Here is a 22,995-nt window from a genome sequence, read left to right as displayed (position 1 = left end):
ATTACAGCGTCCATAGCGATTTTTTATCGTAATGAGTAATTCGGAGATTTGCAACTAGAAGGATTTGGCGAAAAAACATATTCTACTACGTTGAAAAGTTTGATTCGGCTATTTTCAGTATTTTGACAATAAAATAACGATGCATATGAAATAGAGACCGTTTTCTACATTTGTCAAAGATGTTTTCAGTAACACTTGATGAAATAAACAAAACAACTGATGAAATTTTTAGCGACTATTTACGGATTTGACGAAATTTTTAGCGACTATTTATGCATTTGATGAAATTTTTAGCGACTATTTATGCATTTGATGAAATTTTTAGCGACTATTTATGCATTTGATGAAATTTTTAGCGACTATTTATGCATCTGATGAAAAAAATTCCTCGCACAATGTTGCGACGTTTCTGTCAAAATCATTGTGTTGATGTTCGAAGCAATGTTTCGTTTCGTTATTATGGATGTTTTTTGACGTTTGGATTGATATGTTTAGCTGTGTATTTTGTCATTTTCTACAACTGTAGATCATCATTACCGTTTCCGTTCGCGCGATGTTTATCTTGTAAAGTCGAGACGGTAAGGTGTCGTTGGTATGGCAACGTAGATACTTTCGACTGCCTGCATTTTAAACAGTTGTTTCGGATGTAGTCTATAGTCTTCCACATCAGCGCTATAGTAATGATGCCAATGTCTGAGTTGAATAAATCGTTTGAAGAAATCTCCTTCAATTTGTAAAATCTACGGCCATGAGATGTCACAAGGTTTTTTATTGCAGCCGGGGCCGGTTGCACAAAGTCTGGATAGCGTTATCCATTGGATAGCGAGTTTTTTTAAATTTTAATAAAATCTTTTAAAAAGCAAAAAGTAAGATTCGAACTGAACAGTTACCGAAATAAAATATTGTTTCGAAGGATACGAAATTTCTTTATCGGAAGAAAAATATAAGCACCTTTCTTACAAGTTTGAAGATTTTTGCTATCCAATGGACAACGCTGTCCAGGCTTCGTGTAACCGAGCCCAGAACTACAAATGAATTTCTCGAAAATATTTTGACGTCTCAGGCTGGTTTCATTCTTCAGGTGATGTAGAAAGAGATATTTCAGTTATCTTTGCATAGAAAGATCAATAGTTTGCTGGGGGGGACAATATTCGTATATGCACATGTTCTGTTCATGTCTTTCAAATCCATGGTTTACTACGGATTATACCATTCTTACGTATGTGAATACAGTCTCTCTCCCCAATCCCCCCTCCCATCTACTTATCGATCTTGCAATTTCTATTCTTCGCATCGTGTAGAATTTTTTTATTAGTTTTGTTTAAGCGGTGAATACAAGAGTCTTAAAGATCATAGCAACACTCGCTTCTTTTAAAATCGAATGACTGTATACATGCATGAATCACTAAACCAACAATATTTCGTGGATCATCTGCACTTAGCTGGATAGAAGATTTTATCCTGTTAGTCAACCTGCCCATAGAACGATTTAATTTTTGTTTGTTGTTTTTGTACCATGACTGAAATTGAAAATTTAATCGATTGATCTTAATGAGATGATTGTTGCCCTGGTAGTCTGTGGTCAAATCGTATTTACCCGCTAATTATGCCATCATTAAAGAAAATTGACTTTGAAATTATCTAATTTGCATAAAGAGCGCATCAATACGACCTTTTCAAAGCGATATGCCCTTGAGCTAAAATACCGTCCGTTTGCTGTTTTGAGATATTACAATCATCCCGAAGTGAAGAAATCTCAAAATGATCTGTCTACAAAAACATGACTTCCGTCGTACGCACATATCTGCCGCTTTTTATGTACTGATGCTAAAGTGGGATTAGGATTAGTTTCTATTGACTTTATTGGATTATCCACTTAACCTCAAGTCTGCACCGTAGATTCCTGACGTATGGACGTTTGAAATTAGCATATCGTGCGTCAAGACAAGACCGGATGTTGGAACGGCGTCTGGTATTCATTTGTTTTAGCGAGGGAACTGAATGAATTTTAAATTAGAAAGAAACCAGAAAACCATGAATTGGGACCTCGAATACTGTAAATCGTATTCATCGGTTGATATTTTACACATTTTCAAGCAAATTGTCGGTTTTGATTTGTTTACTTAAAGATTTCAAAGTTTTTAATGCGAGAATACAAACACTGACGAAAATCATTCAACTTTTAAAATATCGCATGTTGTCTTTGATTTTAGAAATTTGTGTCAATTTTAGAAATTTCACAAAAGGTTTTCAAGAAATTTTCATTGAAAATTACTTTAGTGAATGTGTTTTCGATTGAGGAGGTGTTAGTTGAGCGGCGAGCTTTCGCGCTTTTCGAGCGGTTAGAAAAACATTTTGTGTCGATTTAAGCAGGAAAAAAGTTTTTACCCTTCACCTTTGTTGTGTAGTCATTACTTGAGAAGTGCTTCAAAATCATACACAATTTTTAGGTCAATCATTGCTCTTTTGTTTGATGATATTTTTATGTTATAATGCCGGCTAACAAAGACATTTATGAAATACAACTATAACTGCATAATGACCGATGAAAGAACTCTTGGTTTCCTCCTAAATGTGTGGTCTGCTTAATAACTAATAAAAGTACTTTTTTTTTCTTCAAGACTTAAAGTGCCCGAGCAACACAGGCCACCGTCAAAGCGCCTGGTAGATGGTATTTTTTTTGCAAGAACCGAAATGGATATAACTGGCGTAAAATTGCTCGTTCTTTTTCTTTTTGCAAGTTTCATTTGACAGATTTCCATACTCTGAGAGACTAGGACATTCTATGTAGACGCTGTAATCACAAATGGAATGTCTTCGGTGCCTTCAAAGACCGCTGTACGCGGAAACATCAAAAGTCCTCTTAAAAACATTTCTGTTCTCCCAAGTGAGCATAAAAGGAGCGCGGGAGGACATCGAAGCTCACAGTTTTCGATTGCGTTTGCCTTGAATCGTTTGGCTTCGTTTCCTCAAGAAAATTTTGGATGGAAAGATTCTTTGATAAAGGAGTTGATATGCATTTGGTAAGTTTCTTTTTGCTTGGATGTTGGTCGACAGAATAGAAGTGTGTTCAGTCAAGGTTTTAGTATAGCTTTGAATGAATCAATCATATAAATATGAACGATAAATTATGGTGAACATACGACATCACGTATATGTATAGTCCGGCTAATTTGCATAAAATGCGTCGTTAATGCAAGGTTAGTTTTAAAGCTATAGAGGGAAGAAAATTAATGCATTGGCTTTTATTGCAGCTCGTTTCATCGCAGGCTAACAAATTTTAAAAGAGTTTTTGCTGTTATATCCCTTATAGATGGAATGTTTGATGTACCATATTTGGGAGAAAAAGATTCTAATTGCCATAAATTTCTTATAAGTATTATAAATTGCATTTTGCTCGAAGCATTATGTAGCGTGCGTTGCTAATTATACTATGCTCTAAATTCCATTTGTCTCCTTTCTCACTCAGCCACTTCCCACGCTAAAAGACAGACAGCATGGCATAACTTTCCCTTTTAATGTTGCTAATCGTCTTCGTTGTTTCCCATCCTCAAATTGAAACTGTCATTTTCGTCTGTCAGTATTTACATTTATGGTTTGAACTTTTTAATGAATGTGTAATTATTTTTAATGAGTTTGGTTATTACAATGTCAGGGTTATGCAACCAGGATAAGTTTTGTTTATGGTTAACTCAGCTATCTGTTTTTAAGCGAGAGTTCTACTTTGCATATTTTATGCGAAATAGAATGTAGGAAAGTTTTGTTAAGAGACCATAAATCATTTTTTTGGTGTTTGGTGCATGTGAACTGTATTTGTTTATAGTTTATAGATCTTCAACGGTATATTTTAACGTGTCTTTTTTATTAAAACGATTTATGTCAACTCGTCAACGACCAGTCACGTTCTGTTTCCATAGTGATTGTAAGAAAATTGTTTTATAATTTCATCTAATTCAATTTTCTTTACTAACATAACAGATATATAAATAGATAGCAAGTCTGTTTACCGGCGGTAAACACGCAACAATATTGCAAAAGTATTCATAAACCATTCTACTTTATTATAAGTTAAAAATACAAAGAAATCAACACTTTATTTACGACAATATAAATGAATGTTGCAGTGCATATGTTGCTGAATAATGCATCAAATCGTTAGATATTCAAGAATTTAACAAAAAAATACTACCTACTTTCTTTTCACTAATAAAACTAGCTTTTAGCGAATAAATATTTCTTTTATGAAGAGACACTTTGAGTTTTTAATATTTTACCTTTCACTGAGAATGGACCACCGTGTTTAGATGCTGACAAATGTTTAAGGAGACGTTCACTTCACAGTTGCTTGCATGTGTTATGATTTTACAGCAAATATTTTTTTAATAAAAATTTCCCTGAGATACGAAGGACATTCTATAACGATTAAATTCGTTTATGGAAGTTTTGGCATTCAGTAAATTTCTTTTGATCTTTTAACTGGACGTTTCTAAATCAATATTGGCAAAAAATAGCAACGGACAATTATAAGATGGTTGCATCTCTTTGATGCACACACTGCTGTATATCAAGGAAATGTTGTTTTGATTATCTCGCAAACAAATAATTTGTTTTTGGCAATTTATTTTCGTCTTGCTTTGAGTTAAATATGTCAGTAATTAATCAAAACACAATATATAAAGCTTTATTTAGGATTGTTTGTGACAGACATTTATGAGGAAGCTTTTTCGAATGTCGTATAACTGCTGAGGTGATTTCTTGTTCATTTTCGAGTGGTCGTTGGGTTATTTTACGTTTTACTAAAGTATATTTAGCTCGCAATAATGGCTGTCTATTGTAATGAAAGACGGCAATCAAACGTAAGTGATAGGACACGCTTTTCACCTTTTAAGTTCTGTATTGTAGTCATTATGAACTGATAAATAGACGATTATCCTCATCATGTTTGCCGCAAAATTTGCGTTCAAACAACGGGATGCCGACACATTGTATTAAGACCTTTACGACACCGTAAATAGCATCACTTCTAAAAAATAGTCTTTCTCGTCGAGAGAGCCGTATACATGCTGTGTTGGTTTATAATTATAATTTATAAACATTTTGTTTATGTACTTGAAAGCGTTTGCAAACGGTATTTCCTTTGTCAAAACTTGAATGGTTTGTTTTGTAAACTATCAATTACTGTATGGTAGCTTTATTACGGTAAAATTTTGGACGTATTTTTGAGAACGAAGTCGAAATGAGAAGTGTGGAGAAAACATCAAAGGTTTGTTGTGCTTTAGTTTCTCGAAGTAATTTCGATACAATTTGCTTAACATTTCATGTTTAAAGTCATGCAGCTAACGCCAGCTATATGCAAGAATTTATAAAGTCTTCGAAGGCAACTCTGTCCGTCTTAGTTTTTGCTGCGTTTTTCTTTTAACCTTAAAAATACCAACATTTCTCTACGACTTTATTCAACGCAATTTATAGACATTTCACCTAGCTAAATATCTTTGTCATGCTGTAGAGTATCAATATCTTTGAGATTGACACGTGGCTCATTGAAGTAGAAATTTTTTAATCACTTCAAGCGTAACTTGATGAACATTTATAATTGCAGCCGACTAACTGCTGAATAACTGAATAACTTCAGCTGAATGACTGAATAACATTTATAATTGCAGATGGTAATTATTTTAATAATATCTTAAAACAAAAACAGTCGTATCAAATACTGTATAGGAAGCAACAATCACGTTTATATATTTATATTAACCTTGGTGATAGCATCTCTTCAAGCCGGTATAGAATTGTATTTGAACTTGAGTCTTGAGCCTCTGATTCCCGGAATACAAATAAAGGTATTTTCGAAATATTTAGTGCTTAAGGGAGTGTTAGATTGAGAACGACTAACCAAGATTCGGTGTGGTGTTTAATGATTGTAAAAGGATCTTGCTTCTTCAGTTATATAAAAACACATTTCACCCCCACCATAGCTGGTTCGTATGTAGAGCATTCCTGTGGCCTTTAAATGGATATTGTGCAATTTAACGTCTCATGAAATCCACACAACGAAGACAGAGATGCTGAACAGTGAGTTTATGGAAAAAAATTAAAACTTTTGAGTCTATGCCTTGTTGATTTTAACTACGCGTGGGTTACAGCTTCATCTGTGAAATAATGGTGTTCAATCTGCAAAATTTTAGCAACAGCTTGTTTCAAAAAGATCCACCTTTCTGATACGCCCTTTCATGTAATAACATAAATGTATGTTTGTAAAATTTAATGTCTTAATCGTAGATGTGATTCACTAAGATCTTTCATTTCGCTTTTTTTAAAGTAATATACATGACATGACTTCGGATTTGGCACATAGATCAAGGTCATATACCGACAAATTTACCGGGGATAAAACATACCGCATCCTATAATCGTTTACACACGTAATCTGAGCATGTTGTTTTCATTCTATATTTGGGACGTCTGCAGTTGAAATTAATGCAATAAATAATGTACTGACACTTTTCCTACTTTGAACAAATGGTTTTGCCAAAAACTCATTTCGTCAGCTGAGATAACGGCCGGGCATAAATAATTATTGTTTTTCTGTTTCGTCTAAACAAGTGTGTGGTTATTGCTTTCTGTAACAGTGTAGGTTATATATTGTTTGGTGTTTTGTTCCCTCGTGATTACTTCATTGCAATAAATGAACAACAGAAAACGAGAGCAGTTTTTACACATATTATACAAGAAATAAGATAACGTGTGTCTGTGTAGGTAGTGATGAATGAACAACAGACAACAAGAACAGTCTTTAGACTATATAAAATATTTAAGAAATATGATAACGTGTGTCTGTGTAGGTAGTGATGAATGAACAACAGACAACAAGAACAGTCTTTACACTACATAAAATATATAAGAAATAAGATAACGTGTGTCAGTGTAGGTAGTGATGAATGAACAACAGAGAACAAGAACAGTCTTTACACTACATAAAATGTATAAGAAATAAGATAGCGTGTGTCTGTGTAGGTAGTGATGAATGAACAACAGAGAACAAGAACAGTCTTTACACTACATAAAATGTATAAGAAATAAGATAGCGTGTGTCTGTGTAGGTAGTGATGAATGAACAACAGAGAACAAGAACAGTCTTTACACTACATAAAATGTATAAGAAATAAGATAGCGTGTGTCAGTGTAGATGGTGATAAATGAACAACAGAGAACGAGAACTTCTTTACACTACATAAAATGTGTAAGAAATAAGATAACGTGTGTCAGTGTAGATAGTGATGAATGAACAACAGACAACAAGAAGAGTCTTTAGACTATATAAAATATATAAGAAATAAGATAACGTGTGTCAGTGTACATGGTGATGAATGAACACCAAGAACTAGGACAGTCCTTACACAACGTAAAATAAATTGTATATAAAGCAGAAAATGCAAAAGAAAATATCACTTTTCTTCTTTACATTTATATAGAAATCGTACTTTGCCCTCCTCGTCCTTTTTCTTCCTCACTTGGCCTGTAATCCTCTACCGAGCAGATTGTTTTTCAATCAGATTCAACGTCTTGAATACAAAGTTAATTATCTCGCAAATGAACTGTTAAAATGTCAACAAAAAGACCATCATCTGCATATGATGCGCTTCCAGAATGCAGATATTACATGCAATGATGGATCGACTGCAGGGTAAGCCATAAAAAATGTACTTTTTGCTTATGACTCACAGGAGGATGAACGAAAAAGGCAAAGTAGTGTTGAGCTCGTTGGGTAGGGTTTGTTCACGAAATATTTGGTCCCGGAAAGTTATGATTCTCGTTCGTCAGGACTATTTTAGTACCAAATATTAAGAAACAAAAAATTACAAATAGCACACTCGAAAACTGCGGGAAAACGCGAATTTATAAATTTCGTTTTCCGTCAAACAATGTTTTGTTAAGTTTTGTGGTTTCTTTTTGGCGATAGAACCACAAAATGTAATGGCATATTCGAAAACCTTGCTCTCATATCATAAAACTATTCTGTTAAATCTCTTTTCGTTCGCAAAATTTCTTTTATATTTTGGAATTATTAATGTCCTCAAATGGCTAAATATCGACAATGATATGTGTGTTTCAATATTTAGGTATTACATTAAAAGATCTTACCAAAGCAAAAATTGGATTATTTATCTTGAAGGTATAAATCGTATGTCACAGTCCACAATTGATTTTATAGCTCAGTTGGTGCAACACATTGAAGAGAATGATTATCTTGTTACTATACCTGAGTACATCACAGCAACGTGATGTTAGTTTCTATGATACTAAGTTATGAAAGAAACTAGAACTGTGTTTTTAAATATCATCATAGTCCACAGCTGGTCTTGTAGAACACTGGTATTATGAAATGTGATGGTCTTTCAGTGCTAGTGACATTTTCTTTAAAAATCGTTTTTGTTAAAGGGGGATGGTATTGCTTCAACGATGCTTCTTGTACCAAACGAATGAACATAAGCGACATTGAGTCCCTAATGTCATCAAAAAATTGGCCGTTACAACGCAGAGGTTGGTGTAAAAAATTGGTGTAATAGTGATTCAAAAAATAAAATAGATGCTTGAAATCTTTTTTTTTACCAAGGTTCTGGCATTCTTTCATCTAAGGCTAGTGAAAATCCTTCCTGGTACGATGCCAATCACGTGTAAGAATCCATTTTGCGTTTTTGGTTGAAATAATCTACTTATGATAATTTTCTTTCTCCGTCGACATTTAAAATAAATCGACGCACTGTTCACTTGTAACAACTACATTGCTCGGTCTAATGGAGTCCAAAGTAACTGTGGATTTTTCGTCCTCGATATCAGATTCGGAAACTTGACCTTTTTTATTTCATGGCCTTTTTCATTTTACTGGCTGCACAACAAACTGCGAACGCAAACTTATGCAAATCAGCGCTGGAAAAAGAAGGAAAATTTCTTCTTGCAACAGCTCAAGTAATAATCAAACTGGTTTATTCGCTGGAGAATGTTAGGAATACAAATGCATCCCAAGCATACGTCACTGTCATGTGACATGTTGAAAGAAGCTTATTAGTCCATCATAATTTTGTCTCGCGTGATTTTCTATCTACAGTTCTATAAGTTATTTGCTGCAGTAGCTATAACCAGCTGAAAATTTTCAACTCAAACTATTATCCATTAACAACAGATTGGTGCCATATTGTTCCAGTGATGTTTGGAGTGGAAATATATCAAAGTCGGAGTCTGGAGGTTAGAGAATATAACATTTTCTTTTTACTATTCTTCGGGCTTTTCGTTTACCATTTCCTCTTCCACGCATGCGTTCATAATCATTCATACAATGCGCATCGAGCAAATAATCTAGATTCTGAATCCAATACAGACAATCCAGACTGGTTCAGCGTGCAGGTTTTCGCTGTAATTAGTTTTGTTAAGTGTCCAACCAACAATACCAAGATTAATTTAATCTTTTTGTTTGATTTAGGAAAATTTTCGTTTATGGGTTACAGAATCATCAACGAAGTTATACGAGAACTTTTAATGAATGGTTTAATGGGTGCTAAACAACTTATCTTGGCTGGAAGCAGGTGGTTTTTATATTAATGATGTAATTGTCCTTTTATGTTTGAACTTTATCCACCGTACATCACAACACTGACGTATATGGAACTGTGTTTCAAATTATCATCACAGTCCACAGTTTGTCTTGTAATTTAGTTGATAGAACATTGGAGATAACTATTGTCTTGTTACTATGCCTGAGTACATTACAAGAACGTGATGTTATTATCTATGATATAAAAATATGAAAGAAACTAGAACTGTGTTTTGAAACATCATCATAGTCTACAGTTGATCTTGTAGTTCAGTTTGTAGAACAGACTTTACGAAACCACAATGACAATATTTACAATTTTCTCGCATTCTGTTTAGTGTTGGGGGCATCGGTGTGATCATGAGCATTGATCGTGTAGCCAAAATGATGTCAACCGCTGGTTCATCTTGCAAAGTTCGAGGTATTGCTGACTCAGGATGGTATCTAGAGAGCAAACCAGACTTAAGTAAATGTAAAATAAATCCAACAGTTTGTAATAGTCCGTCACATGGCATACGCATGGGAATGAGGTTAGTTTTTCTGTAAAGGTTGGAGCAAAAGACTCTTACGTTGAAAAATTGTAAAAATTTTCTTTTGTTTTTATTATTTTTGCAGTTATTGGAACGGTGTTCTGCCAGAAACGTGTAGCAATATGTTTCAACATGAACCGTGGAGATGTTACTTTGGTCATAATGTGTATAAAAGTTTGAAAAGTAAGATAAGGTTAGGTAGAGTAGAAATGAACGAAAATCGTGTATAATATGCGTCAGTGTTGGTAGGGATGAATGAACAACAGAGAACGAGAACATCTTTACACTGCATAAAATATATAAGAAATAAGATAACGTGTGTCAGTGTAGGTAGTGATGAATGAATAACAAGCACAAGAACAGTCTTTACACTACATAAAATATATAAGAAATAAGATAACGTGTGTCAGTGTAGGTAGTGATGGATGAATAACAGAGAACAAGAACAGTCTTTTCACTACATAAAACTTTACACTACATGAAATGTATAGGAAATACGATAACGTGTGTCCGTGTTTGCATAGGCGTAAGCAGAACGTTAATTTGGGGGTGTTATATTCACATATTCCGTGTGCTCTACTGATTTCTCTTGAAAGTGATTTAAATTCAGTCTGGCACAACTGAATATATGAATATACACCCACCCCACCCCCCAATTAACGTTCTAGTTACGCCTCTGCGTATTTAGTAGTGATGAATGAACAACAGAGAACAAGAACAGTTTTTACACTACATACAATTTATAAGAATGGTGTCAAAAAATGAAAATATATGTTATTTAGGTCCTTTATTCATTTTCCAATGGATTTATGATCCCACCCAAGTTTTGGTTCACAATCCAACGTCAATGAACGCCAGTCTTATGAAAGGAGAACTTTTAATAAATAGACTAATGTCAGCAGCGTTGAAAATGAAAAAATCAGTTGTCAAGAACGGCCTTAGGTAAGTTTTATTGAAATTTCCAATTTTATTGAAAGACTATGCATAGCAGTCAATGTCTGTCACACGTGGCTCTAAGGCCTATTTTATACGTCGCATTTTACATGCATCGAATGCATTGGATACTAAAGAAAATGAAATGTAATTCCTCATCATCTTTTGTTTTGAATGCATTCGACTCATATAAAATGCGACGTATAAAAGAGGCCTAAATTACGTTTTCTCATTTCCTTCTAGTGGGGTTTTCTTACCTGCCTGCCTCTCACATTCAATTTTAACGAAAAGGTAAGGCATAATTTTTATTAATAAAGAAAACAGGTAAGTGTGTCGTCAAGTTTTCATACCATAATATAATTAATATTTTAAAGAAACAAGTGAATTACGATTGGTTGTTATCAAATTTCTTGACCAATGACATGCCTTGTCTTTTTGTTTTCTATTCGTATAATTTTATTTCGAAGTTTTGTGCTGAATAGTCTTTAAAACGAGCCTCCTAAGTAGCTGATTAATTAAAAACAACTGAGTGAGCAGTAAATCAATTTCAATTTTATATTATTTAGTGATTGGCTTATGGTGAAAGTCAAAGGTTACACACTTGATCATGCAGTAAACTGTTGGATTTCCAAAGAGGAAAGAACAAACTCGTCCCTCTCCTCCATATCTCGATCGACACATTGCAAATCATTCTTAATCGACAATTGTACTCTTCCGCAGTGCAATTCACGTTGCTCTGCCCCCGTAATCCATTCACCGGCAAACTTCTCACAACATCAAAGTTGTCCAGATTGCCTTTAGGTAGTCAGAACGCATCACGTATTGGCTAGTATTGATGGTGTTTTATGATCAAAAATATTATAAACAAATGGTAATGCTGTTAGTATTATTTCATCTGTTGACGACCAGATGCTTCAATATATATAATTTATTGCAATGTCATTGAAATATTTTCTTATAGTGTGCGCTCGTGTTTATAGGAGACCAGGGCTGGATTAAGATGTGTGAAGGCCTTGGGCAGCAAAAATGCGTAAAGGCCTCCTTTCCCTTACTCTAAAGTCTATGGATTGCCCATTTTTCCAATTGCAAAGTTCACATACAAATTTTGTAAAGCGTCTGATAAAAGTATAAATTTGGTATATAGCGTGTATAGCATTTGCATACGATGATTTAATGTTACTTGAGATAGAGTACTATGTGAGATTTGATTCTAGCAGTTTTGATAAGTTCGTCCAAGTTTATTTCTCTTAGAATATCGTCCTCAATGCTCATCAAAGCAAAATGGCTGAGTTTACTGTGATGTATTGTCAAACGTAGTCTGTTCTTCATCAAATGAAATTAACTTTACGAGTAAACAAATTGCTCTTTAAAGCAACAATGTTTAATTTTCTTTTAAATAATGTGGAGGCCCTTGCTTGTGGAGGCCTCCAGGAAGCTGCCCAGTCTTGCCCATTGATTAATCCGGTACTGTATGAGACGAATATTTATAACTGGGGAAGGCTCATGTTCACATATTCATATGTTATAATTCATACGATTGATCTCTACTAAAACATTAAAATAAGAAATAAGAAACAAACAAAGTAGAGTATACTTTATGTAAATATATGAAATTGAGTCTCCCCCTTCACAAGTAGTGATATTTTGCGGTCCCTGTTGTTGTAAAGCAATTTCAGTTAAACTTTATATCTCTTCTAGCGTCTCTCATACATACACCTGATATCTGGATGTGTTTTAATAATTTAATTAATTTTACTGAAAGTGATGACAACTTTTTAAATCTTGTTGAAATTTCTTAAATATATTTTTTCTTAAATCAGAGCTTTCTATATACTAACTAAATATTTTTTTAATAAAGATCCGAATTTCTATGATTTACAATGATCGCTGCGCGTACCTATTTTATTTTGTCCTCATATCTCTCGGAACTAGTTCGGTTAAAGCTCGGTTTGTCCCGTCAAGTACTTCGGAGGGATTTCGCGCCAAGTTTAATTTAAAACGACGTAAAGAAAACAGATGTCGTCCTCTACAAAAGTTTCCTACATTTTTTCTCATGAATTTCTTCAATGTTGTGACCAACTGCCGAAGTTGAAAGGACGTGTAAGTCTTAAAGATTAAAAATCAGTTAATGACTCCTTCGTATAAATTCAGTGGACCAGATTATCGTCGTTTAAAGAAAGTAGTTTTTGCATTTCATTTCATTCCTCTTTAAGGCGAGCATCGTCCATTCTTTAATTAAAGCTTACGGCTTGTTGAACTTACCCAATTTAAGGTATTTTTTTATGTATTGTATTTAAAGCTACGTGAATATAATATCTACTAATTTTGTTGCCCGGTTATGCTATCATTGCTATGTTAGTACTATGTTTTATACTGGTTTTTAACATCTTGTTGTATTGATGTGGAACTGGTCCAATGGACGTTAAAAATATTTTGGTTTTTAACAATTTATAGTGTTCTCCAGCCAGTTCCAGCCTCAGGAAAAGACTTGGAAAGGTTCCATTCAAAGGGCTACGTTTCGTGTTTACAAAAAGCTGAAGAAAATGAGAATGAAGAAGATTTTGAGAAATTGCTTGAAGAATTTGGAATAGGTATTATACTGTTTAAGAGACTATCAGTCATTGAAGTTACTGGACTAAATATATTACAGGAAAGCTGTCTTTAGGTAAACATACGTGTCCTTGAATGAAACAAAATTTTACCTCCAGGTGTTCTTGTTCAGATTTCTAGCTTACAGTTGTAAATTGACAATATTTGGACTGTACATGGAAAGATTTGGACTTATGACATTGCTGTCTTTAGATTTTGATGGGAGCTTACATTTCAATTTTATTTAGCTCAATTGTATTGGTGAAAATTTTGTAAATGAAAAACTGAAAATTTCATCAACGAATGATTCTTTGCAGGTTATGATTGTCCCGTGTTTGAAGATTTGTATCATTGCTTGAGTATGGTTGCCGGAGGAACATTAAGAGCTGCAGAGTCCTTGAATTCTTCGTTGTTTGCAACAGCTATAAACTGGTGTGGAGGATGGCATCATGCACATAGGTAATATTGGTCATAAATACAAACCTTTTAACTAGGATCTTCACCTAGAAAACAGACGTTGTAATGTTATTCTGAAAGCTTGTAAAAATGATGACTAAGCACATTGTCTGACGCTTCGATTGTAGACTTGTAGCTTGATTGACACAATGTCTGCATGGAGTAAGTTCATCTTATTTTGCATTGAATATCTGTCTTTAATTGTTCAGTATATTTTTTACTATGTTAGTGTTGTTTATTGAACTAAATATGTGTATAAATGGAAAGCTACCTTTATATAAACATTCCTATACTTGCATGAAACATTTTATCTCCAGACTTGTATGCGTTTTGGTAAAGTGATGCATTTAGTGTACCGCCATAAATGCCATAAAACAAGTTAAATTGCTGGATTTAAATTTTGGCAGAAGGTAGTCATCCAGTTATATACAGTTCAATGCTTCCTTACAGATTAACTGGGTCAGGGGTAATATATTGGTGGATATACTGGTAACTGGGGTGAATGACGGAGGGGTATCAATTTCAACAACAAAATATTGATATTCTAAGAAATCAAAACTATTTGTGTTTGATGGAGCACATTTCAAAAAAATCTCAATGATGTTACAAGTGTAAGGGGATTTAACAAAGCATGACATGGTTATGCCTCAAAGGTAGCCAACCAAATTTAACTGTGAGCAACACCAAAAATCATCCTTGATCTACATATCCTTGATTATAAGCTAGTTGCAATTGTTTTAGTGTATACCATGATATTTTTACATGCTAGAAAATTGTAGCTATGTCATCATCATATTTGCTTTTTCTGGTGAGAGAGTAAAAACGTTTCCGGGGAGGGGGGTACGTAAAACATTCAGTTGCTATCTTACCGTAAATGCTCGGTTTAGCGCCGCTCTCGGTTAAGCGCCGCATCTGAGTACTTTAGTACGGCGCTCAGTTAGAGTTATTAGAATTTAAAGTTTACGACAACCTTGTTCTGCATCTATCTGACATTATTTTCATCAAGTTATATGAGATTATATAATGAAAATAGATTTTGTCTTGTCGTTATTGTCTTGGAGCAATAAAAATCTTTAATAAACGCCGCTCCCGCATGAGCGCCGCATTTAAAATTGGAAAAATTAAACTAGCGCTATAGCGAGCATTTACGGTACTCAGTCTTACTGCAGTTTTTTTTTAAATTTTCAGAAGTCTTTTTAAAGTCTTTTCTTGTCAGTGAATGTCATACGTACGTACAGGACGATATTAGACAATGTCGAGAGAATTTTTTTGCTCATGTGTGTATTTTTCGACAGGGACGAAGCGTCAGGATATTGCTATGTCAATGACATCGTTCTGGGAATACTGAAGCTGAAGGAGAAATTTAAAAAAATTCTTTACATCGATCTTGATTTGCATCATGGCGATGGTAAAAATTTTCTTCTTTCTAAAAACTTTTTCTTCTTTCTAAAAGTCGTTCAAATGACAGGCATTAGGTCACGTTTACTACACATTTTCTTACTGTCCCAAATGTCCATATTGTTTCTTGCTTTTTCGGCTCATTTAATGATTGAGAAAAATGTAGCAACTCCACACAAAAACAGTCTAGAGTGACGATGTTTTCGATGAAATGATTTTTACCGATCTTCATACAATTTAATGTGATAAGCTATGCGTAGCCGAGTTTAGATGTCTTAAATAGAATTTAGTTCAAACTTTAACCAAAGTGAAGACTGAAAAAAACGAAGAAGAGTTTGAGCTACTGTCAGTCAATAAAGCAATAATTAAATATACATATGTTCATTGTAATAATCATTTATTTTCCTTGTCCAAATATGAGTGCACCAGGCGTATATTGAAGATAAAATGTCTGGTCGTTCTTTTACCGTTTGAAAATACGTATTGAATGAAAACACGTATTTGAATGAAAACACGTATTTGAATGAAAATACGTATTTGAATGAAAACACGTATTTGAATGAAAACACGTATTTGAATGAAAATACGTATTTGAATGAAAACACGTATTTGAATGAAAATACGTATTTGAATGAAAATACGTATTTGAATGAAAACACGTATTTGAATGAAAACACGTATTCAATATTTTTAGGTGTTCAAGAAGCGTTCTTCTACACACCTTCGGTCTTCACGTTATCCTTTCATAAATACACAGATGGATTTTTTCCAGGTTTTATTTCATGTTTATTATTTTAATGCTTTTTCGCATCCTGCCAAGTCACTTTAAATTACACATACTTTATTAGCATGTGTATAATTCTAATTGAACGTAGTTTAGTAATTATTGTGTTATTCTAATTGAATATAGTTTACTAATTATTATATAATTCTAATTAATCATGGTTTACTTATTGTATCATCATAGTTTACTAATTTTTGTATAATTCTATCTAATTAAATATAGTTTAATAATTATTGTATCATCATAGTTTATTAATTATTGTATAATTCTAATTAATCATAGTTTACTTATTATTATGTGATAACTATGATTCTTTTAGCGCGTACCGTAAATGGTGAGCAGCATGCTACTTGAATAAGTGCTCCTCTCCAAAAATGTTGGGAAAATAAACAAACGTCGCTGTATATAATCGATTATTTACGATATTTTACTCATAATTCTAGTGAAACATACTTTATTCACTTATAATTTTATCGAACATGATGATTTCAGGTACTGGATCGTGTTTTGAGATTGGACTTGGAAAAGGAAAACATCATTGTCTTAATATTCCCTTATTGGATGGAATGAATGATTCACTGTTCGTTCAACTTGTCAATTTGTAAGTAACGTTTGTGTTTACTTCAAGTCTTCATTTCGTATTTTTTATTTTGGCTTCTCTCTGGGTTTTCTATCGCGATTCATTCACCTTCTTCCATAAAATTTCTCTATACAGTACCTACCTCTGGAACTCCTGTGCTGTACCTCTGAAACTCTTGTTTTGCACCTCAGCATCTCCTGAGTCCTGTGCTGTACCTCTGAAACTCTTGTTTTGCACCTCAGCATCTCCTGAGTCCTGTGCTCTACCTCTGAAACTCTTGTTTTGCACCTCAGCATCTCCTGAGTCCTGTGCTCTACCTCTGAAACTTTGCCACTGTACCTCTAAAACAATTTGGGTATTATTTACCTATAAATGTACTTTACTAACTAAGTTTCATTTACGTCCCGTACTCACATCTATAAAACATTTTTACGATGCATACGTATGCATATAACTATATATTTTGTTGATAATATCCATTTGTGATTGTCTAATTGGTCATGAAATTTGTACCCAAGCACCTACGTTAAGGTTAATTCTACATTAAATTTCTAATTATTTTTACGTATTATGCATTGTTCATCATAAAAAAATAATGGATGATGTTTACTGTACTTTGACCCACCCCTCTCCACACACACATACGTACTCTGCACAACTACCCACCTGCCACTCTTCTACTGATTTTTCACACATACGTACTCTGCAAGACTACCCCTGGCTGCCGCTCTTCAACTGATTTTTCACACATGCGTACTCTGCAAGACTACCCCTGGCTGCCGCTCTTCAACTGATTTTTCTTATGTTAAGCGTTGTAAAGGAACTAAATGAAGCTTTTCAACCAGATGCAATTGTATGTCAATGTGGTGTGGATGGTTTAGTTGGTGATCCAATGAATTCATTCAATCTTACACATCACGCTTTTATATCGTCAATTCGCTATATATCATCGCTCAGGAAACCACTTCTACTGCTTGGCGGAGGTTCGTGTCTAATATAAGTAGGTTTACGCTAAATGATGTCTTCAACTAGAGCGGTGTTTCCATTTGACCTTACAAAACATTGATTGCTTCAACGAACTGATTGCACTGAGAAATGTTCCTAACACTGTGTTCAATGCGTTGTCATCAAACATATTAAAGAGACACTATTTTGGAGTGTGTGTAAGTAAATTTTCATGCAATTCTCTATATTCCTTCAGGAGGATATAACTTTCCTAATGCTGCCAAATGTTGGACGTTAATAACAGCGATGATATTAGACAAGAGTTTACCTAACGATATACCCGAACATAAGGTAAAGACACCGCTATCCTTTTCACAGCACAAGGGAAATGAATTTGGGAAGAGTGACTATAGAGATTGAACCATTTCTAACATAACTGCTATCGTTTATCAATTGTGTATTTATATATATAAGTTTAAAGATTGGAAATCCAGGCATTTTAATGTATAAAAATAAAAGATTCTCCGGATTGTATAAAATGATTTTATTGAGCTTTCGACTCGTTGCTTCGAGCCTTCATCAGAATGAGGAAGTTAACCCATGGCAACGCATTTCACCCCATCCAATCACATTAATCCACCCTCTAATCCAATTAGACGCTCTAAGCGTCTACATGATTAAAGCAACTGTAAATAGATAACTTCCTCATTCTGATAAAGGCTCGAAGCAACGAGTCGAAAGCTCAATAAAATCATTTTACACAATCCGGAGAAACTTTTATTTTTATACATTTATATATATGATATATATATATTGTTAAGAAGAAGAAAATACACAAAACTACAATTTCATCCCGACAAGCCTGTTTCGTGATTTCTCAATCTTCAGGGGATAATATTAAATTCACATTTATATATTTTATAGTTCTTCACAAAGTATGGTCCTGACTACACTCTGGCTATCTCACCCCATCATTTTAAAAAGAATAAAAATTCAGCTAACTATCTAGCAAGATTACTACCTGTGTTGAAAGGTAAAATTATACATATGCGTGGATTCGTGATTTTCAATCAAGCATCAATTAGAGAGAATACAGATTTCAAATATAATTTATAATAAAGTATTTCGTTGGTAAGATAAATTTTATAAGTGCATAACATTGTATATTTCAGGTAATCTCACAAACATATGTTGAAAATAAAAATCTACTACTTCAGAAAACAAGATGGTAAAGTCAGCTAAGTAAATAAAGCAAGGTACAATTTTTCTATAAAGATTGTTTATTAGTTGCTCGTGTTCCCACTATATTTATGAGTTGTTAGCTATAATTTAATGCAAAAACACATGTTACAAATCACTTAAATCCAGTAGCGTTCGTTTTCCGTGGTTGTGTTGGATTTAGCATTAGCTTTAATCTCTTTGCTGCTGAACTACATAAAATATTTTATGAGACAAAAAAAGATAGTTTCTTGTGTAGTTTTTCGGCTTTTATTTCAAAACGAAATGTTTTATTGTAACTACACTTTCATTTTTTAATGCCTTGACCAAGTTCATGACTACAAACTTGTTTCAAAGTATACCAAGCTTCTTTTATACGGAAATAATTTGTTGCACCTATCAGCACTATAATTTTGACTCTGAAGATGACTACCGCTAAGGTTGTCGAAACGTCAGTCAACAACAACAAAAACAGTCCTTCTCAGGACTATACAAACCTGGACGATCTACATTTACAAACATGATCAGCACTATAATTAGTTACAGAGTAATCAGTAAAGAAACGATAAATGTATAAGTTTGGTCGCGTTATGTAAAATTTTCTGTCTTCACTAAATGGAAAAAATTTATTAATAAATGATAATGACCTGAAATTTTACATAGTACGACCAAGCTGGCGGATTGGCTATTGCACGATGCTCTGTCCATATCGAAAATTTTATCATGAAATTTTGTTTTCTTTTATTTACGTTTTTTCCATGATTACTTTCACCAGTAGCTTTTGGCTTTTGAAAAGATTTTGAATGCTATCCACTAATTGACCTTTCAGTTTCCATGACCGTTAAAAAGACTTCGTACAAATCAAGTACTGTGTTTATATACAAACCATGAACTATGTAAGGCCTAGTTCAAACGTCGAACTTTACATGAGCCAAACGCAATAAAAACAAAAGATAATGACGAAGTTCATCTCATTTTCTGTTCTCTTTGCGTTCATCGCATGTAAAGTTCGACGTTTGAACTACGCCTAAGTTCAAAAATGCGCTCGTAGTCAGTAATTCAAATGTTTAATTTCGTAGAAGCACTATTGCTAATGCGCATTTAAGACATACGACGAGTTTTTTTTAGAATAGACATGTTTCGACATCTTTTATATAAGCCTTGTATTATTTATTACTTCACTTATACTGAAGATGGCATCATGAGATGTCGAAACATGTCTATTCAAAAACTCGTCGTAAATATTAAATGCGAACTCAAATCTTCACGATGACCGTAATTATTTATGAATACACAATGGTTCAGCTGGCTTCCATTTATCCAAAGCTATAACTTCCTTTATCTCCTTCTCTTTTTCTTTTATTTTCATTTTTCCGCGATAACGGATGCTTTTCAAGTACAAAGCAAAACAACGTTAGGTGTTTAAAGGAAAATTTGTTGATTTAAGGCGAGTCATGTCTTAATTTGCAGACAGTGTCGTCATAAGTACTGTTCTCGTTCAATCTCACAGTTTTTAACGATGGTAGTTGGGAGAAAACCAAAAATAGCAACAATAAGCACAGTGAACTGTCACCAAGAAACATGAATGTTATTTTCGCAAAAACACAACTAAAAAAATTTGGCAGTTTCGCCAGACATAACCTAGTAACTCATCAGGCAAGAAAGTGTTTTAAAGAGAATAGAATCTCTAAAAATTTCAACGTGAAACATTATCTAGACATCTTATTTAAACATTTTTTGGTTAAAAAAGCGAAACAAATTAAACACACCCTTGCTACATTTAAGTGAATTAAGTCCCAACTCCGCAATCTTGCAACGCAAGTTACACCATACCAACAAGTATAAAGTTGATCTTTGTCAAACATAAACTGACAGCAGCCAAGTTACAAAATGACATGACAATATTTTATCAATAAAGTTACCTCGGTTTCAAGGGTGACTTGAGCAAGGGAATGAATGTGTCAGGTGGTTTGATGATCTCACTATATAAACAAAAATTCCATACTACACACACCTTCTTAGTTCAAATTTGATTTAAAAAAAAAGCTAAGGCATTCCTGTAGTAACGTAAAATATTTATATTGCAACCATAGATGTCAAAATATACATTGAAGACCAGTGGCAGATCCAGCTATAGGCAAAATAAATTATAACTGCTAAATTGAAATTTAAAATACCTTTATAACAAAGTCATTGGTTTTAAATTTCTAAAGACTAAAAATAAACCAATCGATGCAATAAAGTCATTTATTTTGCCTATAGCTAAATCCACCCCCCTGTTAAAGACATACCCAAACTTTACTGTTGACATTGTAATTTTACGATTTGCCTATAGCTAAATCCACCCCTTGGTTGAAGACATACCCAAACTTTACTGTTGACATTGTGCTTTTACGATGGAAATGTGATGAACATTCTGGTGCTTTATAACATTTATCTCCTGGTGATCTTTCATTTATACCATTTCTTTTATTACATGCTGAATGAATGACAAACACAAATATTAGAGTGGAACTTTTCAATGTTCATGCTTTTTGAATGCAAATTCCAAAACAAGATCATCACCTTTTCTTTTCTCTCCTAAACATTTCTCTAATGTTAGTTCCCAGTTTTCTTCTTTACAATCTGTGTACCTCATCCTCATTTTTTAAGATGCTCAATTTTTTCAGTTTCTAAATACAAATGTTGTGGACATCATTTCTTCAGCTGCTATTTTGTGCTTTTGATGCATCATATAACCTCAAATGCCTTTTTTCATTCAAAAATGATTCAATTTACAATTGATTGGCATGTTCAGGGCACACATTCTCCCTCTCCCCATTCAAAAAATTTGGGGTGTTGTATGTTCTGCAAGCAAGATTTTTAGTCTCTGTATAACTATATTTCATAAAGAACTGTAGCTCACAGTTTTTTGTTCTCTATCAATTTCTGGAGCAACTTTTTATACAAATAAGTATTGCAAAAGCTAGGACGTCACAAGCACCCTGCACCCATAATATGCACCCCCCTGAATACATTCTCTTCACTTGTAGAAAAATATTGATACCTTGAGTTGCAATCTCCTTGCATGTGTTTCCCTTTGAAATTGGAGAAGGTAGTTTGCTTTGTGCTTTGGTAAATTTCTCTTCAACATACTTTGGTGGACATCTTATTGTTGAACACCAATCCAAACCGTCTCCACCCCTTAAACACAAGGCAATAAATATTTTTAAAGTAAGAGATGATATTAGTAATTAAATCTTAAGAGTATAAGGTAAATAAATTTATAAACCTTCAGTTACACTAATGGGAGGAGAAAAGGTTGTAAAATATGTCTGCTTCTTTACTACTTGCTTTATAAAGTTTTTCCTTACTTTGGTGAATGTTCTTGACAATCAGGGTAATCTAAGGCATTTCGTACATGTGGTATCCAATCAGGCTCTCCAATGGATTTACTTCCATATTCACCATACGAATGCTGGTACAGTCCATGCTTACCACAATAGCTTTGATACATATTGACACATGTAGTCACAAGGAAACATATAAACTCGATTGTATAGAATTTACATTTGAATTTACTCTATGTGTTTGATTATAGTAACAATGTTTTGATCGTCAACTAGATTTTCAAAACCGTTACGTGTTTTGCTACTACCATAGCGACGTTGTTATTTGATTATCAACGGAATTAATCATGCGATAAAGTAATTAATTATTCGAAAATTTATTCTATTATGTATGGTTATTAGGAATGTTTACTTTTGAGTTGAAACTCTACATTATATTTTCGGCGTCTCCCTGTCCTGAACTTAAAATTTGCTTTCAAATGCAGCAAAGTTTTTCAAATCGAGTTATATACTCCGAGTCATGTTGTCGTTTAGTGATGCATGAACTTTACCATAAAATTCGAAATCGAATTGGACAACATCATGCGAGAAAATAATAACGTAACTAACGAAGTGCCTTTTAACAGGATTTGCGAGGTAAATTT

At 33.7% G+C, this 22,995-nt stretch overlaps 3 protein-coding genes across 6 annotated transcripts; 1 reads left to right on the top strand and 2 right to left on the bottom strand.

Annotated features, from left to right (window-relative positions):
* The first annotated feature begins 4,784 nt into the window (after window positions 1-4,784).
* Window positions 4,785-19,280, top strand: LOC124441428 (histone deacetylase 8-like). Of its 3 annotated transcripts, none has more exons than XM_046991895.1 (12): window positions 4,785-4,856; window positions 7,473-7,684; window positions 8,121-8,173; window positions 8,440-8,541; window positions 8,615-8,675; window positions 9,182-9,243; window positions 9,479-9,581; window positions 9,928-10,119; window positions 10,205-10,302; window positions 10,902-11,061; window positions 11,296-11,343; window positions 11,619-12,930. In XM_046991895.1, exons 1-12 carry the CDS (start codon window positions 4,821-4,823, stop codon window positions 11,851-11,853), a joined length of 1,362 nt encoding a protein of 453 aa, XP_046847851.1. In that variant the 5' UTR covers window positions 4,785-4,820; the 3' UTR covers window positions 11,854-12,930. The 3 variants fall into 3 exon arrangements, with proteins under 3 accessions (XP_046847851.1, XP_046847852.1, XP_046847853.1); XM_046991896.1 differs by lacking the exon at window positions 4,785-4,856 and adding an exon at window positions 5,165-5,263; XM_046991897.1 differs by lacking the exons at window positions 4,785-4,856; window positions 7,473-7,684; window positions 8,121-8,173; ... (7 more) ...; window positions 11,296-11,343; window positions 11,619-12,930 and adding exons at window positions 13,061-13,152; window positions 13,266-13,324; window positions 13,507-13,643; ... (6 more) ...; window positions 18,729-18,837; window positions 18,977-19,280.
* On the bottom strand, window positions 16,703-21,665 carry LOC124441431 (spermatogenesis-associated serine-rich protein 1-like). 2 transcript variants are annotated; one of them, XM_046991901.1, is made up of 4 exons: window positions 21,588-21,665; window positions 21,387-21,501; window positions 20,945-21,004; window positions 16,703-17,200 (listed from the first exon to the last, which is right to left on the bottom strand). In XM_046991901.1, exons 1-4 carry the CDS (start codon window positions 21,658-21,660, stop codon window positions 17,173-17,175), a joined length of 276 nt encoding a protein of 91 aa, XP_046847857.1. In that variant the 5' UTR covers window positions 21,661-21,665; the 3' UTR covers window positions 16,703-17,172. The 2 variants fall into 2 exon arrangements, with proteins under 2 accessions (XP_046847857.1, XP_046847856.1); XM_046991900.1 differs by lacking the exon at window positions 16,703-17,200 and adding an exon at window positions 20,224-20,410.
* LOC124441432 lies at window positions 21,588-22,670 on the bottom strand. Its single transcript, XM_046991902.1, has 3 exons — window positions 22,376-22,670; window positions 22,069-22,205; window positions 21,588-21,694 (listed from the first exon to the last, which is right to left on the bottom strand). Exons 1-3 carry the CDS (start codon window positions 22,516-22,518, stop codon window positions 21,663-21,665), a joined length of 312 nt encoding a protein of 103 aa, XP_046847858.1. The 5' UTR covers window positions 22,519-22,670; the 3' UTR covers window positions 21,588-21,662.
* Window positions 22,671-22,995: the final 325 nt, after the last annotated feature.

The sequence above is a fragment of the Xenia sp. Carnegie-2017 genome, unplaced genomic scaffold (genome assembly GCF_021976095.1).
Source record: "Xenia sp. Carnegie-2017 unplaced genomic scaffold, XeniaSp_v1 HiC_scaffold_20, whole genome shotgun sequence".
Taxonomy (NCBI): domain Eukaryota; kingdom Metazoa; phylum Cnidaria; class Anthozoa; order Malacalcyonacea; family Xeniidae; genus Xenia; species Xenia sp. Carnegie-2017.
Note: the sequence above shows the minus strand (reverse complement) of the source record. Positions and strands in the feature narration are given on the sequence as shown.

What these genes read in the sequence shown, in the direction of transcription:
- LOC124441428 (XM_046991895.1), top strand. Translation starts at nt 4,821, where the DNA reads ATGGCTGTCTATTGTAATGAAAGACGGCAATCAAAC. An exon ending in ATGAAAGACGGCAATCAAAC is followed by an intron (nt 4,857 to 7,472) that starts GTAAGTGATAGG and finishes ACATTTATATAG; the next exon opens with AAATCGTACTTTGCCCTCCT. An exon ending in AATGATGGATCGACTGCAGG is followed by an intron (nt 7,685 to 8,120) that starts GTAAGCCATAAA and finishes TTCAATATTTAG; the next exon opens with GTATTACATTAAAAGATCTT.
- LOC124441431 (XM_046991900.1), bottom strand. Translation starts at nt 21,660, where the DNA reads ATGAGGTACACAGATTGTAAAGAAGAAAACTGGGAACTAACATTAGAG. An exon ending in TTTAGGAGAGAAAAGAAAAG is followed by an intron (nt 21,502 to 21,587) that starts GTGATGATCTTG and finishes TCATTCATTCAG; the next exon opens with CATGTAATAAAAGAAATGGT. An exon ending in ATGTCAACAGTAAAGTTTGG is followed by an intron (nt 21,005 to 21,386) that starts GTATGTCTTCAA and finishes TTGTTTATATAG; the next exon opens with TGAGATCATCAAACCACCTG.
- LOC124441432 (XM_046991902.1), bottom strand. Translation starts at nt 22,518, where the DNA reads ATGTATCAAAGCTATTGTGGTAAGCATGGACTGTACCAGCATTCGTAT. An exon ending in TGTCAAGAACATTCACCAAA is followed by an intron (nt 22,206 to 22,375) that starts GTAAGGAAAAAC and finishes CTTGTGTTTAAG; the next exon opens with GGGTGGAGACGGTTTGGATT. An exon ending in CAAGGAGATTGCAACTCAAG is followed by an intron (nt 21,695 to 22,068) that starts GTATCAATATTT and finishes ATTTGTATTTAG; the next exon opens with AAACTGAAAAAATTGAGCAT.